General features: G+C 38.9%; 1 protein-coding gene across 3 annotated transcripts in view; it reads right to left on the reverse strand.

Annotated features, from left to right (window-relative positions):
- Positions 1–19,216, reverse strand: part of Col12a1 (collagen type XII alpha 1 chain) — a 119,874-nt gene that overhangs the window by 76,779 nt on the left and 23,879 nt on the right. For all 3 annotated transcript variants that reach the window (XM_021172385.2, XM_021172383.2, XM_029481914.1), the window contains exons 12-21: positions 18,051–18,323; positions 17,286–17,558; positions 9,349–9,621; positions 7,003–7,269; positions 6,375–6,567; positions 5,284–5,405; positions 3,466–3,615; positions 3,264–3,383; positions 3,000–3,164; positions 2,055–2,201 (exon numbers count right to left, since the gene is read on the reverse strand). In XM_021172385.2, the coding sequence (XP_021028044.1) occupies positions 2,055–2,201; positions 3,000–3,164; positions 3,264–3,383; positions 3,466–3,615; positions 5,284–5,405; positions 6,375–6,567; positions 7,003–7,269; positions 9,349–9,621; positions 17,286–17,558; positions 18,051–18,323 (1,983 nt within the window). The remainder of the gene's footprint in view (positions 1–2,054; positions 2,202–2,999; positions 3,165–3,263; positions 3,384–3,465; positions 3,616–5,283; positions 5,406–6,374; positions 6,568–7,002; positions 7,270–9,348; positions 9,622–17,285; positions 17,559–18,050; positions 18,324–19,216) is intronic.

Genomic DNA, 19,216 nt, shown 5'->3' on the forward strand with positions numbered 1-19,216 from the left:
TCAAAAGATGGCCTAGTCGGCCATCACTGGAAACAGAGGCCCATTGGACACGCAAACTTTATATGCCCCAGTACAGGGGAATGCCAGGGCCAAAAAATGGGAATGGGTGGGTAGGGAAGTGGGGGGGAGGGTATGGGGGACTTTTGGGATAGCATTGGAAATGTAATTGAGGAAAATACGTAATAAAAAAATATATTAAAAAAAAAGAATGAAAACTAGCAAACATCAATATTTTTAAATATGGCTATAGGCATATTTAAATAGCCTGTGGTTGTGCTTCCTGTGGGAAGATATGGGTAAAACAATGTGTAACAGTAACTAGAAAATTAAAAATTGATGTGATAAATACATTAAGACCAACAGCAAGTTGTTACAAATAATGATTTAAAGAGAGAGGAGTTGCTCTTATGTGACCATGAGCATGACAAATCACTTTCATACATACTCCTCTGGGTTTCTTTATAAGTCCAAATTGAGTGAGTATGTCTGCTCTTAGCAGTTGGGTCAAAATCAAGCTTGCAAAATTATCAAGTTGTTTTATGGCCTGGGAAATTTCAATGACTGCAACTATTACATAGTTGATAAAAAACAATAAAGGAAAAAAAAACAGATAAAAGATGTTTCCATCCCCATTCAAAGTTCACTCCAATTGAATAAAAAAAAGACAATTCTCTCAGTTCACCCAAAGCCAGAAGCCTACAAATTCTGGCTGCCCAGCTGGTCTGTTTCTCCAGGGAAAAGACCAGTCTTTTGTTCAAAATTCAAAAGAGAATATCTGCAAAAGTCTGAAGACAGACGTACAAGAAAGAACATGAAATATGCAGCGTGGATGTAACCAAGGACACAGACCTTCAGAAGTGTTTCTGCCACACTGTTCGAGTTCATTCTGCCCCTCTGAAACCACTGTCAGCTAATGACACACTGCTTCTACACAATCCCCATGTTTAAGAGAAATGTCCTCACACTCTAAGAATCATGGATCTATCATTAATTCTGCAAAGCCCTTCAGTATTGCTGCTTCCAATGTCTTGTCCTACAGTTTGCACAGAGATTAACCATTCTATGCCCTCCACTGTCACTACAAACCCAGTTATGATATTGTTTCTAAACCATAATCTGTTTTCCATGGTTACATCATGCAAAGTCCCACAACAGCACCCCTATCCATCTGACCCTAACTAGGTAACTGTTCTAGATCTATGTCTTCTTGTGATTTCGTATGGTCTAAGCTTTAAGGCTGTAACTTCTTTTCACATTTGGGGATTATCAGTGCAGAGCATCAGACCTGAAAATCTGCAGCTGAAGAAAGGAAATCAGACATAAGATGTCTTCCCTATACATTAGGAAGCCGAAAAAAAAGCTACCAAACATTACTGAGCAAGCCAAATTGGTCAACTTTTAAGTCATAGCTATCTGAATAATGTAGCACTGAAGTGAAGCTGCCCCGCCCCCAAGCAGGTCTGTGCTAGAATAGGAGTGTCTGTCAACTCTCTTTCCATTATTTTGTCTCTTCCCACTTTTGTTTGCATCAACTAAGCCATATAACCTAAATAAATCCTTAAATAAGCTAGAAACCATTTCTTAGTTTGGTGCCATCCCCGCCACACACACACACACACACACACACACAAATCATTTTAAAGTGAACTAAAGCAGTGTCCCTTAACTAGGACGTTCCTCAAAGCAGACATCTAGCACCAGTAATGGCAATTCTGCAAACATCTGGAACCATTTCTACTGTGTCTATGAGGTTAAATTCATTCTAACTTTCCCAGAACCAAAATAAATTAATGGAAGGCAGTTTTACTCTAATATTCCTATATAAAAAGAAAGAAATTTTCACATGTAACAAGGACCAAGTCTCATAATTAACTTGCACAAAGCCCTCAACTATTTACCATGTACCAGATGCAGATACTAAAAATTGCCCTGTTATCTTTAGTCACCACAACTCAGGGGATCTCCTGGTATCGAGGAGGCAGAAGCCTCTAAAGGCATTGAGCATCTCATGAGGGGGTCCCCACCCAGACACACCAGCATCTGACCAAGCTCACCAGGGCCCTTGACACTGTTACACAAGTTGATGGTGAGGTCATCCACAATCTTGGACAATGACTCAAAATCTGCCACATTATATGCGTGAATGTCATCTGGATCAGTGGCAATCATCTTTAACTCAACTTCATCAGCATTCTTAATACCTTAAAAAAAAGAGTTAAGTACAAATTGAAAGCACCTTTCAGGAAAAATTAATGGTATGAAGCAAATACTTCAGGTCTTTTCTTTTTATCAGTGCTCCATCACTGTGTCTATATTGGTCTGTTAATCACATGAGTGCAGGTACCCACAGAGGCCTCTGGATACCCTGGTGGCTGTGATGTAGGTTCTGAGAATGGGACTTAGGTATTCTGCAAGAGCAGTACCATGCTTAACTTCTGAGCCATCTCTCCCTCCCCTGTAGTAGTTTTAAATATAAAAATCCCTTTATTGTAATGAACTCCCTAAAACACAACAGAGCTATGTTTCCTCTAAATATATATGGTTCCTTTCCCTAATTCCAGAACTTCTTTTTATATGCAAATAAAGCCCACTTTTTAATGCCATCAAGACAAAGTATTATGGATGTCTTTTTTTTTTTAAGCTTCTTATTTCTCCTTCTCAGATACCAATAAGTCTTGTTCATTCCAAAAGAACTAAAGCTGGAATTAGTATTAGTTTTTCCCCATTTGTTAATTAATTTTGTTGCTCTCTCATTAGAATTTTGTTTAGGAGGGTCAAGAATTCTGACATTCATTGGTGTGAGTAAGCATGGGAATCCAATAATATATATATTTGGTTTTTCAAGACAGGGTTTCTCTGTGTAGCCCTGGCTGTCCTGACACTCACTTTGTAGACCAGGCTGGCCTCGAACTCAGAAATCCACCTGCCTCTGCCTCATACAGAAAATGTCCTCAATGTACCTGTCACCTCAGGGCATCACTATCATCTCCAGTGCTTACCAATAGCAAACAGCTCCACGCCTTCATCCTTGAGTTTCTTGGATGGAGCCTCCACATCATCTTGTGATTTTCCATCGGTAATGAGAACTCCAATTTTGCGAGCACGAGGCCTCATGCCAGCTTGAGTCTTGAAGCTCTGTTGGCGAATGAAATTCAAAGCCATGCCTAGTGGGATTTTTAAAAGACAGCCAGTCATATCACCTCTCAGCTACCTGCCTGACCAAAAAGCATGTGTCAAAACCTCACCAAAGCAGCCTGACTCACCTGTGAGGGTATTTCCTCCTTTGTATGGTAAGTTCGCCACAGCCTGTAATAAACTCTTCTTGTCTCTATGAGCATTTAACTGCCACTCTGTTCTGGGGTCTCCACTGTACTGAGCGAGAGCTAAAAATAACAGCATGGATGTTATGATGTGTTAAAGATAGCAAGTAAATTATCAAAGGTCTTCAGTATTGATGAAACCTACCAATTTGTACTCTTTTGGGGCCAATTTCAAAGACTTCTACAATACGAGAAATGAAGCTTCGCACAGTTCTAAAATTTGCGCGGCCGATGCTCCATGACCCATCCACCAGCAACACAATGTCTGCTTCAGCTCTGGTGAGACAATCCATCCCTGACATGGCAACGGTAAGACAGGACAATAAGAAGCACATAGTTGGTAGGTTGTCCCCTGTGCCACCTAAGTTGTCTATTTAACACTGCAGCTAGGTGTCATAATTTAAAGACACAACTATAATTTATTAACCTTAAATGATATTCATGCAAATCACTTTCTCCAAATATCATTTCAGTGGCAACCCTTTTCTCCATCGGTGACTATATATTCTGATCACAACCATAGACCCTAGAGAGTTTAGTTAAACTATTATGGTTAGTTTGAAAGGCTCACACAATCAATACCTAAAATAATAAATGAGAATGCATAGCTATCTAACAACAAATATTAATAACTTGAATAAGATGTGGATGTGCTATAAGATATAGCATTCTCCTTCACTATTTAAGACATTAGCAAATAAGCATAAGATGGACTGGTTAAATGTCTAAACTGTAAGTGATTCCAGTGAGCCAAAAGTATTCTTTATAATAATTAAGCCACCAGGTAACCATTACATGTTATGGAGGACTGGATACATGATTCTTAAAATCAGACCTTTGTAAAGTAAAGACACGTTTTGAAAACTCGAAACACTATTCTATTATTTCATTATTAACTGTTCAAGTTTTTCACCTACTGCAGATAAAAATTAGGTAAATTCAGACAGCAAAGTTTGCACATTTAAAGAATTGAGGAAGAAGGAAGACAATTTGGGAAAGGATGCAGAGAAATACACAAATTGAGAGCTGTCGAGACAACGAACACAAACACAGATACAAAGCTAAGGTGCTTTAGGAAGAGAAAATAGTCCCAATATCCTCAGTGACAAGCTACAAAATAAAAATATAAGCCGGTTAATATCATCATAAGAGAAACAATGAAACAATGCAAAATATCAAAATTTGACACTTTCCTTTATCCACCTTTAATTGTAAATATTCTTTTTTTTAGAAGCTTGCATCCTATAAACTTTCCCATTTATTGCAATGTTATCAGATCATATTTGCATCGCTTTTAAAATGAACAAAAATTAAGCAATGTTCATCACACTACTAATTACAAAAGTACCATCTGTGCATAACCTTTCTCACAATGGAAGATGCTATGTACTGTTCTAGAACCTACATCTTTACAGCCTACTCTGATTATGCTAAGACCTACTGGGTTTAATAAGCACTTTTACTTAAAGTTTAGGAGGAAACTCTATCTCCTACTCTCACTTTTAATTCTATTAAATGCTGGCTTGCCTACATCAAAGCTGTAATTATGGCAAGAGACAAAACATCTAAAGGGCTGTGCTACTATTATGCTTGTAACTCATGCTTGCCCAATTCTTTATGTATAGAACCTTCTTTCTCCATCCAAGTAAGCCCTCAAAGTAAAAAATATATAACTACTTTAATAAAAGAAAATCACATTACTAGAAAGAAAAATAGAAAGTTACACTTAATAAAAACTCATTTTTAAATAATCCAGTATTTAATTAATGCGAAGTTGAAAAAAGAAAAGTGAAAAAAAATAGGCTCAACTGGATATTTGAAGCATTTCTACAAATATAAAAGAGTTTGTCAATAATTTATTTAAATTATTGTTATAGTTTTCATTGCTGAATAGCCTCACACTTCACTTGCATTGTAGTTTCATAATACTATTTTCCAATGGAAATATAACTCAGTTTCTTACCAGAAGATAGAAATGGTGTAACAGTTGTGTCAGAAAGAGTTGTCATTTCTTGCCCAACGAGTGGTAAACTTTCTCCTCCATCAAACATCCCAAAAACATTGACTTTATAGGTGGTGCCTGCCCTGAAATAGAGATATACAGAGTGGGTGGGGACTATGGTCTCAAAGGAACAGCTTCCATCTTGTTAAAGATAACTTATCTTCACTAACAAACTTTCACCCATAGGAATGAAAAATGTTCAGTATTGTGAAAGAAGAAAGATAGTTGCCAACACATTCCAGCTTGCTGGTAAGGAATCACAGGAAACTAGCCACCCAGCATTCCAGGGAGCTCTGGGGATTTACAGCACTGTCTCAGGACTGGTCAGAGACAGCATTTCCCCCATGCCACTCAGTGTTGGGAAAAATTAGCTGCCCTGCTTAGGCTGCTCCTGAGATGCAGGCTTTAGAATGATTGAAATGCTCTGTGTCTGCCCAATGACCTAAGACACTCAGCACTGGGCAATGTCAAACAGTGACCTCCCGAATTTCATCCTACCTACTCAAGTTATAATGAACAGCAAGCATTATACAGGTTCCAACATTATTGAATGAATACTTGAGCAAGCAAAGTTTCCAAGAGGAATGTACAGTAACCCATTGGTATCGCTGGATGAATGTGGAGTGCTGTTCAAGTTCACACTCCTTTGTTTTCCAACTCACTGTGTAAAACTAGACCTCTAATCAACTCAAAGCTGTTCTGCCAGCTGGCCACAAGCACAGACTCTGGCCTTTGAGCTCCAGTGTGCTTCACTGCAGGGACATCCACCCTGGCGGGGGCAGGGGAATATCTCAGAATGAGTCACTTGGCCACACATTTTCACATGACTACAATTGTAATGAAACTATGTGATACGGACAGGTCAAAACCCAGGTATTTTTTTTTAAGTCATCCCTGATCACTTAGTAACAAAAGTTATCTAAACAATACAAGCTGTTTGTCAGACTTAATTCTTTTCTGTTTTCTGCAAACACGTGAGGTTGTTCTTTGTATAAAACCTATTAATTTACCTAAGTGATACAGTCCTTAGCACAAATACAGTTCGTTCCTACCTAAGCTCCTCCAAGACAACTGTGTTGTCATATGGTCCAAGGACCAACTCCCCAAGTCTTCTGTCATCGCCTGTAGGGTGGAATGTGACTTTATAACCTTTCACTTCCCCAGGGGCAGGCTCCCAAGTCACTCTGAAACTCGACATGGTTGGGTCAGAAGTTTTGAGGTTTCTCGGCGATTTAAATCGAGAAGCTGTACAAATAAAAGATTTTAAGAACAATGCTATGGATAAGATAGGCTTAGGTGTTTTGGATTCACCCCCACAAAAAATGTGTATGTATAAGAAGGGTCAAGTCTAGTAGCACAAAATGTCAGGCTCAATAAAAGCCCTGGGAAATTGAGTTCTGCAGGAGCAGCACCCACAATTGGCACAATTCAAGTGAGTTTTGCATTGATACATTAGCAGAAAGATCAGTTCACCAGGAACTAGATTTGCAAAACAAGTAATAAACTAATTAGACACCCCATCTAATAAATATAATTTAGTTTATTACAATTATAAATATTTGCCTATAGGGTTCTAGAGCTTAAATCCAAGGACCCATTCCTGTTGGCTAAATACTCTATAACTCAGACACAACCCCCCCAGCCCCAGATTCAATTAAAATATTTATCATTGTTTTATACCTGTTGTTCCTGAGCCTTGCCTGAGCTTTCCTTCTCCTGTCTTGTACATTGGGAGAACTGTGATGTCATATGTGGTCTGGGGTTGAAGTCTCTTTAGCACTGTTGAAGTGACCGTGGGTGGCACCTTAGCAACCATCTGCCTCCCACCCCCTTGAGGGCGATACACAACACGGTAGTTGACGACTTTCCCCGGTGCTGCTTTCCAGGTAACTCTCATTGTGTGTTCTGTTTCTTCATCCACTCTTAAGATTTTGGAATCTTGAGATACTGTGAAATAAAAAATAATAACAATAAATAATGATGATGATGATGATGTATAGCATGTTAAAGGAAAACATCTTTGTCTGCCTCTCCCTTCGTGTAGGAAGAAACTCTAGATTCTAAGTGTGGACACAGATGTCTTGCTTAATGTTGCAGTCATGGTGTCATGATGGCATGTGAGCCTAAGCTCAGCATGGCCTCAGTAGAATGCTCTCGCTTTGTCCAGTTAATACAGAAAAATAAAAGTTCATATTGCAGGGATTTCCTATCTGCATTCTAGAGATTTGGGAAAGAAAAAAAAAGTCAGTCTCCAAAGATGTTGTCTTAAATTTTTTGTTGTGTTTTATCTGTAAAGAATTCCTCTGGTAATAATGCCATGAGGAATGCTAAAGATCAAAAATACAGAGTTAGAAATTTTATTCAGGCCTTTTCAGAAGCTGCAGTCTGTAAATGTCTGGCCAGGGTCAGTACGATTGACACAAACCCTTTCATTGCTGTGTGTATAAGACAATGAACACAAAATAGGCAATTCTGACACATTAAAACATCTCAAAAACTAGGAGATGAAAGCACACACGTCAAGTATTTTAGAAAGTGCTGTTGATTAATATCTATCTAACACATAGTTTACATCATTATTAAACGAGCTCTTTCATTAATATTTCATATTATGAATAACCCTCTGAAATAGATCACCAAATATCTTCAAACAACCTATATCCCCTTTCTTTTTTTTCTTTTTTTTTAATTTTTTTTAATTTTTAATATTTTTTATTACGTATTTTCCTCAATTACATTTCCAATGCTATCCCAAAAGTCCCCCATACCCCCCCCCACTTCCCTACCCACCCATTCCCATTCTTTTCTATATCCCCTTTCTTACAATGGCTTTACTTGCCAGATCATTCAATTCAATGCAAGACTCTTAAGACTCAACTTAGGAACTCAAAAGTTCCTAAGTACTTTTAATAGGCACTAAAGCTGAAGAAAACAAAATCTTATCTTTCTTGATTTTCAAAGAAATTTTTATGTTCAGATGGATAAGAATCATAATGAAACAGCTTTAAAATGCCCACAGTCACATCTCTGACCCATAATTGTTCCTGTCTGAAAGAATTACAAGGATGGAAATGGAGAGGAGCCTAAGGAAAAGAAGGTCCAGTGACAAGCCCAAAGTGTGATCCAGCTCAAGGAGATGCCCCAAGGCCTGACACTATTACTGAGGCTATGGAGAGCTCACAAAAAGGAATCTATCATGACTGCCCTCTTGAAGACATCAACAAACATCTGAAAGTCAGATGCAGTTATTTGCACCCAAACAATGGACAGAAGTAGCTGACCCCTGTTGTTGAATTAAGGAAGGCTGAAAGAAGCTAAGGAAGAGGGTGAACCCTGTAAGAGTACCAGCAGTCTCAATTAACCAAACCTGGTGATACATGTACTCGGGAGGCAGAGGCAAGCAGAATCCTAGCCAGCAAGGGCTATATAATGAGACCCTGTCTCACAAAAAATAGAGAGAGAGAAAATAAAAAATAGTGATCAAAAAGCACAGATATGCCCCAAGTATCCTTCTTTGCCTGCATAAACACACAGCTTTCCCCAACAAAGAAGTACACTTCTTGACATTGCTGAACGTATGCACAGTCATACATGTTTAATTGTTGGGCTCTTTACTGTCATTTCCCTTCACCCCTGTGGCACTGTAAGAGTAGAAATGTATCGTCCATATTCTACAGATTAGGAAACCAACTCTTGGAGTAAAGCAAAGGCTCTTGACCAAGATTATACAACCAGAAATGCTCCTAAATTCTACTTGTCTACGTGGAAGCTGTCTTTTCACTAGTTGAGTGTCCTATTTAGCTGATCTTTTCACAGAAAAATAAAATGAAAAAAAAAATACATATAGCTGGAAAGAATTCAAAATTGTCCAAGTGATATCATTTTTCAAATCCAAATCTAATTTGAACGTCAGTGCTTACTACCAAGTGAAGAAAACAACCTCAGTGGTTAAACTGTGTGTCACTTGAGCCGACTAGCCATTAGGTAGCACCAACATGCATCCCAACACACCTGGATGTTACCTACATTCAGTTGTGGCATCTCCAGTCACGGGTTCTCCTTCTCCACTGCTGTAAGTTGCAAAAACGGAAATTTTGTACTTGGTCTCTGGCTGCAGGTTCTCTATCATCGTATGAATTGCATCTCCAGGAAGGGTTTTCTCTCCAGCCTCAACATCGTCATAAAGCGATTTCCATGAGACCCTGTACCCTCGAACCATCCCTGGGGCAGATGTCCAATAGGCTCCGATTGATGTGTCTGTGATGTCTTTGGTAACCAGATTTTGAGGTGAACCACGTTCTGGAATAGAGATTAAAAGAGTAGCATTTTTAAAATGTCAGCTGGATAATTAAGTATTCATTCATCCCGGTAGACATCCTAAAATTCTGGACTCAAACTCAAATCTAAAGCTAACCATTCTTCCTGAGCTTTGGGGCTGTTTTCAGTCCATGGGACAAACAGGGGGAAGAACACTCCAGGGCGAGCAATTCCTAACTATCAGCCTTGCCCAGTCCCCGTTTCCAGTGCAGAGTCCTCTAGGCCAGGGCTCACATCCTAATTTGAAAAAAATACATGTTTTAACATTCTTTCCAAAGAGAAAAATATGTCTAAATGTCAATATTTTATCACATTTCAGTGTGATTTAGGACATAGCCCACTGTTCACAAAGGTCTTAAAGTTCTTACCAGGTTTTATTTCCTTTCTGTCTAGTTTTAATCGCCCCAGTTTTGTTATATGAATTATAGTTAATACAATTGTACACCACTTGCAAACCTAAACTCCCACAAATGTTTTCTGTTGAGACTTTTACTTGCATATTCAATTCAAAAGAGTAAAAATACAAACTTTCAACACAGCTTAACTCCAATGAAACTAAAAATCACCAATACTTTGGAAAACTTAAAAGTGATTTATCATTGAAATCGAGTATGCCACTTATTCTATGTAATCAAAACTGTCTGCATATACATATACTATTATATATACTAATGTACATTATACAAATACTAGTAAACAAAAATGTAGAAACCTCAACTTGATAATAGGTGCAGATGATTTCTAATAAAACCCTCACTTACCATTTTTTCCATGTAATATAAATATACTGGTCACTTTATATTGGCTGCTTACACTAGAGTTTATGACACACTGTGACATAAATATAGAACTATCCACCTCCCGAGTATACATTATGCTAGCAATTGTTTTACATTGATGTAAATGGTAGTATGTATACTAGATTTTTGAAAGCTGTCATTTTCTCAACTCAGAGTGAAAATTAACATTTTAGAACTACTTATAAACAATTAAGCATCAGCCAAAAGTAAAGATAATGACTAGCAACAATAAAGTCGGTGCACACACTCCTCATACACGCTATACACTAGAGGGAAAGATAAATAGAGAAGCTGGAATGCACACCAGACATTGATGTAAATGATAGTTTACATCATATTGTAACGGGAACCTCATATTCCATTATAAATAACTTTGAAAGTGGACAGGACTTCTCATCTCTAGAAGGAAATTAGCTGCATGTTTCACTGGACCCAAAAGCACTTATTTTCAAGAACACAGTGACTCCTTTTCCTTTATAGGAGAAGCATTTGCTGCTTACATGGGAATAACCCTATATTTTCTTTAATTGCCAAATATGAAAGTGCATCTTCAAATCACTAGCTTCTTGGCTTGGTTTGGTTGTTCGTTGTTTTCTACTTGTTCTAGTGACTGATTTCCCACAACGCCATTAAGTTTCAAGTCTGCACTACACTCTTCCTTTGCTTACTATAGATCGTTTTTCCACATGTGCCTTTGCTTCTGAATCTCTTAGCCTGCAGCCAGAAGGGCTACCGGACAATGAGCTCACTTGATAGTCACTTTGTACTTCAATTAGCTAGTTAATGTATTAATGATATCCCCCAAACATACAAAAATAGCTTAAAATATGGGAATTTCCTTCCAAATTAATACCACAGTAATCACCAACTTCTACTTTCCCTAAGGGCTATGTTTTTTAGTCTATTTTTCTTCCCCACTTTCTTCAGCACTGAACTTGTAGCATTGTTTGTTTCCATGACAACAGGCATCAATCTCCCAAACACACGCAAATGATTTCACTATGAGAAAAATAACAGGAAGAGAATTGTGGTTGAGGCAAAAAATATATTCACAGAGATGTTTCTGTGCTTAGAACAAAAAAGATTCTAGCTCACTAGACATGTCTTCCCATGGGCTTAACCAACTATCTTAACACTCAAAAGACCAGTAAAGCTAGAACAAAATGCTAGCAAAATCACAGTAAAGATCTTTCAAGTGCATTAATGACATGAAATTAATTTACAAAAAAAAAAAAAAAACTCTTTAAGATACAAATGAAATAGCAACTAAAAAAATGTTTTCGTCCTCACTGAAAGCACACCAACAGTGACTGAAATGGCCTCAGAGAAGATTTCGAGTCACAAGAAACAGGCCTTTAGTTCAGTTTCTGACTGAGGTATATGAATATTATCTGCAGACATACATTCCACACTAAAGACGAAGGTCAGACCCCATAGAGGAAAAGCACCTCAATTCAGAAGCCAAGACTGAAAAGACAAATGCTTCTTCTTTTTTTTTTTTTTTTTTTATTTTAAGGTTTCTCGAGACAGGGTTTCTCTGTGTAGCCCTGGCTGTCCTGGAACTCACTTTGTAGACCAGGCTGGCCTCGAACTCAGAAATCCGCCTGCCTCTGCCTCCCGAGTGCTGGGATTAAAGGCGTGCGCTGGTTTCTTCTGTCAGTCAGGAGGATAAGAGTACGCCTCAATGTTAAGTTTGTCTCTTTTCAGGCAGACTGGCTGCTGCTTTGTCTACAAAGTACGAAGCCATGTACTCTAATGAAATACAAGGTACTTTGTAACACATGGATTTTTGAGAAAGGGATAATCCAAGATGAGAATGTTTTATCAGACCTACAATCTATAAAATTGTTTATTTGTTTGTTTGTTTGTTTTTAACAATCATCAGATTACCAAAAATTGAAGAAACTATTTAGGGAACTGTAGTGAAACAGGCAGGATACTGGCTGGCATGCGGCTAGTGGTGAAGTTAAGTGTGCAGCCAGCTGAGTGTGTCACCAGCCAGCTATGTCACTTCCTAGTGCCTTAACAATAAAACATGGTGTACATAGAAATGTACCTTTGAGAGTCAAAGCTCATCTCTGCTCAAGTCAGAAGATATGAGACTGTGTCTTAAATACTAAGAGTCCCTAAAGCCCTTTTAAATCTGTCCTGTGGCTCATTCCTCTATGTCTCTTTACTCTTATCTCTTTCCTCCACACATGCCCGACTCTCCTTCTGTTCCCCTCTCAATCCTCCCCAGGTTCTTGCTACTGATGATGATGTTGCTACAGAGCTGTTTTTTTCAGAAGACACATATGGTCTGAGGGGCAGTGAACTTTCACTCCAGCTTTTGTCTAGAATAACAGCTCCTGGAAAATGAGAAATTTGTGATAAGCCAAACTGGTCAACTTGTGGGTCGTGATGTGGATGTCTGAGACTGTGTGGTGATCTTTCTATCGTATGGTTATAGCATCATGCACATCAAATCAAAGTCTCTTCAAGACTGACCCTCGGAGAGCTGGGTAGTTGATTTAGCTGAACATCACATGCTTTCCATGTCATAAAATGTGGTTCAGGATGCCTCCCTCCCTTCTCTCTGCCCTATCACGTCCCAGAAGAAAATGGCTCTCAACATACTTGCTTTTAAACACTCAGTGACACTCTTAAGGAATTTAGTCAAAGTGTCATCTAGGGAGGCTCTTGCGTATTTAATATACTTCTACTTTCTGCCTCAGTTATCAGTAACTACCAGAAAATAGTTGGGTAGACTAGGCTTGAGCCAGGTGTCCACTTTTAGAATATGGAAGAGGAGAGAGAGGAGAAAAGGTAAGCAGGAAGTCAGAGTCTGCCCTCCAGACACAGTACCAGGGGCAGTGAGCAGATCCCAACAGGCTTCTGGGAGCTCCGCAAATGTTTGCGTTATGATCCTGAGGCTTGTGCATGGTTTTTCCTAAGTGAATGTCTCTCAATAATGCTTAAATCTCATAGCTCACTTTCTCCTGCTCTGAATGACATGTTCTATATTCCATTTATCTCTGGAATAGACTCTACTGCATTTGTTTCTATGTATCTTCCTAGTGCCATCACTTCTCTTCCTCCGATTCCATCTCAGTAGTGTGCCTGTACATTCTTCCTAGGGCCAGTGTAAGTACAAGGAATAGGAGTGTGTTTCTTTCATGGAGTTAAAGGTATAAGGCTCAATCGGCATTTGAAATCTTGGTATTCAGCCAAATGGCTGAAAATAAGTGACCTTAGTGAACATTGCAGAAGAGAGGTGGAAAGAGTGCAAGTGGGGAGGATGGGGAAGGCTGCAGAACGCCATCTTTTGGACATGATATGGACATTACAGTCATGAGCTAGCAGCAGCTATGGCTACCTGCATAGCATGGACAAAGTCAAGCCAGTTGATATTTCAACAACGAAAAGGGAGGGGTCCATGAGGCCCCACCCCTAGCTAAGGAGCCATTGGTCGTTATTGACAACTGGGGGAGGTGGATTCATGTTTCCTAGGCGTTGGTAGATTGTCTATGCTCAGGCTGATAGTCTATGCATTCTAGTGGCACTGAGTGGACTCCAGGAGGTTATACTTTGTAATGAAGACATGAAGCTAGGAGGAGGGTGCACTCAGTGTGGGAGGCAAAATGTTCACAGTCAGTGGGAGGAGAGTTAGGGATAGATTAATTAAGATACATTGTATACATGTATGAAATTGTTTAAAAAAACAAGAATATTCTTAAAAACAATTTTGATGTCCTTCATTTCTGTTCTGACTAAATCATGTATACACACACATGTATGTGTGTGCGTGTGCATGTGTGTGTCATGTCTGCTTGCATCGTCTCATTGCTGATGCTGTGAAAGTTAGCAGACAGGTGTATTTCTCATGATCTGAACATCCACAAAGAGTTGAATTATACAATTTTTTCCGCATGCTACGCCAAAGAACTAATGTCTCATTTAAGTAACTTTCCTATGTTTCCTTAGTGCTTTTCCATTCGCCTTCCGAAAAGGAAATGAGCATCCAATTCAAACATAATTAAAATAGAAATTAGCTGACGGTGATAACTGAAGAATGAATCACCCGGTGCTGAAGCTGTGTTTCATCTTATAGACTGCTCCAGCCAGCCTTCACTGGACGTCACACAGCACTTTCAGAAATAGACATCCAATTGAAAATGTAATGTAAACGCTCCTCTAAATCAATGTGTCTTTTCCGTTAGTGCTCAGCTCAGAAGTCATCCAACTTTCCACAGCAGGCTGCAGAAGACCTGCTCCTGGATAACACGCGTGTGGAAACAGAACCAGAACCACCACTCCAAAGGACAAAGTTCACTGTCGGCAACTCAATTCAGCTACTTAAAGTTTGTAAATACCTATCAACTACATTGAAGTTCAGTTTCAAAACTGCCCGAGTAGACATCTCTCTTCCCTATTTATTGCCTCTCAAAGTCTGACTTAGTTTTATTCCTCTGGCAAGCAGTTAAGCCACAGAAAAGAACCTGGATTGGCATTCCATGATCATGGTAACACTCCCTGGCAATGTCAGACTGCTTATACCCCACAATGTATGATTTTTTTAAATTATGAGATAACAGTAAATCTAAGAAAACAGAGAGGCCTTGTTTAGTCCACCTTGGAGAAGCCCATGTTACTGTGCAGAAGGCAGAATCCTCACACTGTGCTGAAAACCTCACTGTAACAAAATGTCAGCTGAGTCAACTCGGTTTGATCTGTAGGAAGCCATTCACGGGTCAAGCACTAGCAAGTTGCTACAGCAACTGAAACAAAGGGAATCCTGAAAAGGCATGGTTTCCATAGCCAGAAAATACTCAAAATCCAAAAACAGAACTGTACTATTCCCAAGCTGATGTTTCCATTCCTTTGTGGTGAATCTCTGAATCAAAGATAAGCACTATTCATTTAAATTTATCAAAGTAGGTTCCCTGCACTCTCAAGTCCCAGCAGTGACCAGGAAGGTTTCTATCAAGACTTAAAGTACATTTGCATGCATGCACAGCATCGTTTTAGTAATTGCAAAGAGCCTATCTACTCTAATGACAACAACGGGGGCTGGGGACAATATAAATCAAACTTAATGGCTTCTGCTCAGATTCCTCTGAAGTTTGGATCTGAAATAGTAATAAACTCTGCCTTTGTGATTCTATCACACAACAGTCCTAAGCCAACCATGAACCGCCCTAGTGCCAATGCTAATAAATCTTTCTTCCAGAGACACGGGAATTTTCAGATCATCGGCTGCATTTCAAAAGGAAAAAAGTCCTAGGAAGCAAATTCAGGTTAGAGACAGTTGCAGACCATGTGGTATTCTAGAAAAGGAAAGGCAGAACTTTCATCCTTTGACTTGAAAACCACGGGTTCTCAAGGTAATCTGCAAATTTTTCAACCTACAGAAGCGCTTGCTGGTTGACTCCAGGCCCTGGATAGAAGATGCATTCCTTCAAGGGCTGCACTTACCACCGCCTCTCCCAGGAGAAAACCAGATTAGAAAACCAGCAGCCCTCAGAAGCATTTGCCTGGCTCTGCTCCGGGCTTTCCACTCCCCACATTCACGATCATATCCTATTCCTGTATATGGTATGTGAATTTGGCTGAGTTGATATAATAAAATGAAATGGAATAAGCAGGGGCAAAAAAAATAATCTATTCTTTTAATTTAGCCACAGCTACACTTCCACAGATTCATCAAGCTTACCACGCATAATGCAATGGGATAAATATGTTCATAAAAACAGGAGGACAGCACTTTTGTAATCTACAGGATAGGCCAAGGCCTCTAATATAAAGAAGTCTTTGATCAACACAATTTAGTTTCACATCACTGTATTTTTAAGTTAGTTCACTAACTATTTGCTTTCTCCCTTCTTCTCAAGAAATAATAAACTGCCTTTTTTTTTTTTTATTCTTGTGCAACTTCCTCAGAAACAACTTCTGGTCAAATAGATGTAAATGTGTGTGTGCTGACACTCATACATGATGATAATCTGGAAATTGCCCTATGCCACTTGTAGAAAGTCAGAAACTTAGGAACAACTACACTACCCATTGACCTAAAAAAAAAAAAAAATCACAGGCCAAAAAGAATGTTTTATAAGTGCATGTGAGATTTTTAGGACATTATTCTTGGTGAAAAATAATTTTTAAAATTCAGAAGGATGGGTGATGAAACACCATTTCCTAGACTGGATTCAGCTATTGTAAACACCAACTGGCATTACCTGCACTAGTCCCACACGAGACTGGCCCCATCAACATCACTCAGGGAAATGGGAAAGCCTCCGAACAGGCATTGTCGCTGATGGTTACAGCATCTACAATTCTTCTCCAAGCTCCTTGATCCAACAAATGCTGGGTACTTTGCCCAACTCCACTGGTTTTTTTGCACTCATGATATACTTCAGATTAACTATCTCACCATCATTTCACATAAGCAATGTAAAAATATGATTAAAATAATATAAACATAAACATGGTTTAGTCTCATATTCCTTGAGCAGTTGTGAATGTTTTATGAAAAAGATGACTAGAGTCAGAGAGTGGCCCCCATGTAGACCTGGAGAATAGAGCCATGTGACCTTGAGACCTCTGAAGGCTCCTCAAGTTTACATGTTCCCCAAGATCCACTCCCTTGAATGTTTCCCACTTTATTCATTTCAGCATCCCATGGTCTTACCCCAGTTGCTTTTACTATATTGTAATACAACAGGCTGATTTATAGCATTAATTTTTAATACACGTTCCTTTTAAGAAAAAAAAAAAGCAGACCATATAGTCCAGATTTCATTCTATAAACACTTCCAGCTTCTTCATGCAAAATCACACACAGCCAGAACTTGAGATATTAATTACCTTCAAGTGTTGATCCTTTTCCAGAAAGGGCCTCGCCAGCCCCAGACGCATACAATGCTGTCACAGATAAGTCGTACTGTGTCCCTTCCTTCAATTTCCTCAACATGGTAGTGGTTGTATCTCCTCTCACAGTGACCTCCTGAGTTTCACCTCCTGCTGCTGGGGTGTATGTGACAAGATACTGCTTCACCTTTCCTGGTGCCCTACTCCAAGACAACTTCAGGGTTGATGTCGTAGCATCAGAAACTCTTAGGTCTCTTGGATTCCCTCTAACTTTATTTAAAAAAAAAAAGAAAAAGAAAAGACTGTGTCAAAGGACATTATTTAGTAAATATGACTTAAAAAATACTCATTTTTTCATATGTGTGTCAGACCAAATTTATGTCCTATGTAATGATTCTATGGGCAATATAAACCACTGCCTAGCTAAATATTTAAGCATTGCTGAATAGGATCCTAAATGATAGTGAATAATGAACAAACATCTAATGACTTTTCTGAGTTTACACAAATTAAAATCTTCCATAGAAGTCGGACATAATAGCAATGTCCTGCAATCACCACACTAAGAAGGGTAAGATTGACAAATCTTAAGTTTGAGGATAGCCTGGGATACATAGGAGTATGCTGTCTCAAAGGGGATGAAAATCTTTTGTGTAAAATCTGACCTCAGAATCTTCCACATAAAATAGTTTCCCTAAAGCTTTCCTACAACTGGAACAAGCTAATGTGCTTGTCTCCATGTGATTGGCATATCTTCTCTACCTTCTTCAGTGGCTGCATTTCCTGTCAGTGGAGATCCAGGTCCCGAGGAATATTCAGCAATCACAGATATTTCATATTTTGTGTCTGGTGTCAGATTCTCCAGTGTTTTCCTCCTCTGATTGGCTGGGGTACTCACTTCTTTGCTTTCTCCACCAGAAACTGGTCTGTATCTAATCCGATACCTTAAGACTCTCCCTGGAGCTTGGGACCAGGTAAGTTTAAAACTGTCCGTAGTCTCATCTGTCACCTTCAGGTTTCGTGGAACTCCTTTTACTGAAATTTGAAAATACATCATTTAAAAAAAAAAAAAACTACCTGATTTTATGTGAGTACAAAAAGTAGTCTTTGAACATTAATTATAAGATTTTTCTAACTGAATTCCATGACCAGTTTTGTTTACAAGCATGCTAGTTACAACATTTATTTAGCCAGACCTTAATACATCCTGAAAATATCCTGCAAGTAATTTCTTATTTGTATGGTCATTTAACATAGAGGAAAAACTAGACTATATATATGAAGAAGTATATGACAAGCACTTAATGAATGTCACTAACTGTTAATCTTGAAGTTGAATTGCACTGTGGGTAACACAAACTTAGGGTCTTAAATGAAATTTTCAAGGAAGAGCCCAAATGTGGACAGCATTAGACTTTGCAGAATTAGAAGTTTACATACAATTTCAACACATCGTGGAACTGGAGAGATGGGTGTGTGGTTGAAAGTAGAGCTGCTCTTCCAGACCACCTAGGTTGGTTCCCACCACCCTCACTGCAGCTCACAACCAGCTGTTGGTCCCAATTTTAAGGTTATTAGACACCCTCTTCTGGCCTCTGGGGACATGGCAAACACATAAAACTAAAATAAATAGATGAAAATTTTAAAGAAAATTTCAACACACCAATACATCACTCTAGATAGAAAAGAAAGGAAAATAAAATAAATCCAGCAATAAGCAAATATTTGGAGAGAGTGGTGATGTATACCTTAATCATAGCACTGAGAAGGCAGAGGCAGGTAGATCTCTATTGGCTAAAGACCAGCTTGGTATACACAACCAGTTCTAGGCCAGCCAGGGCTAAATAGTAAGACCCTGATACCCTCCCAAAAGGAAGGAAGGAAGGGAAGGGAAGGGAAGGGAAGGGAAGGGAAGGGAAGGGAAGGGA

Source organism: Mus caroli, chromosome 9 (assembly GCF_900094665.2).
Source record: "Mus caroli chromosome 9, CAROLI_EIJ_v1.1, whole genome shotgun sequence".
NCBI classification, from domain to species: domain Eukaryota; kingdom Metazoa; phylum Chordata; class Mammalia; order Rodentia; family Muridae; genus Mus; species Mus caroli.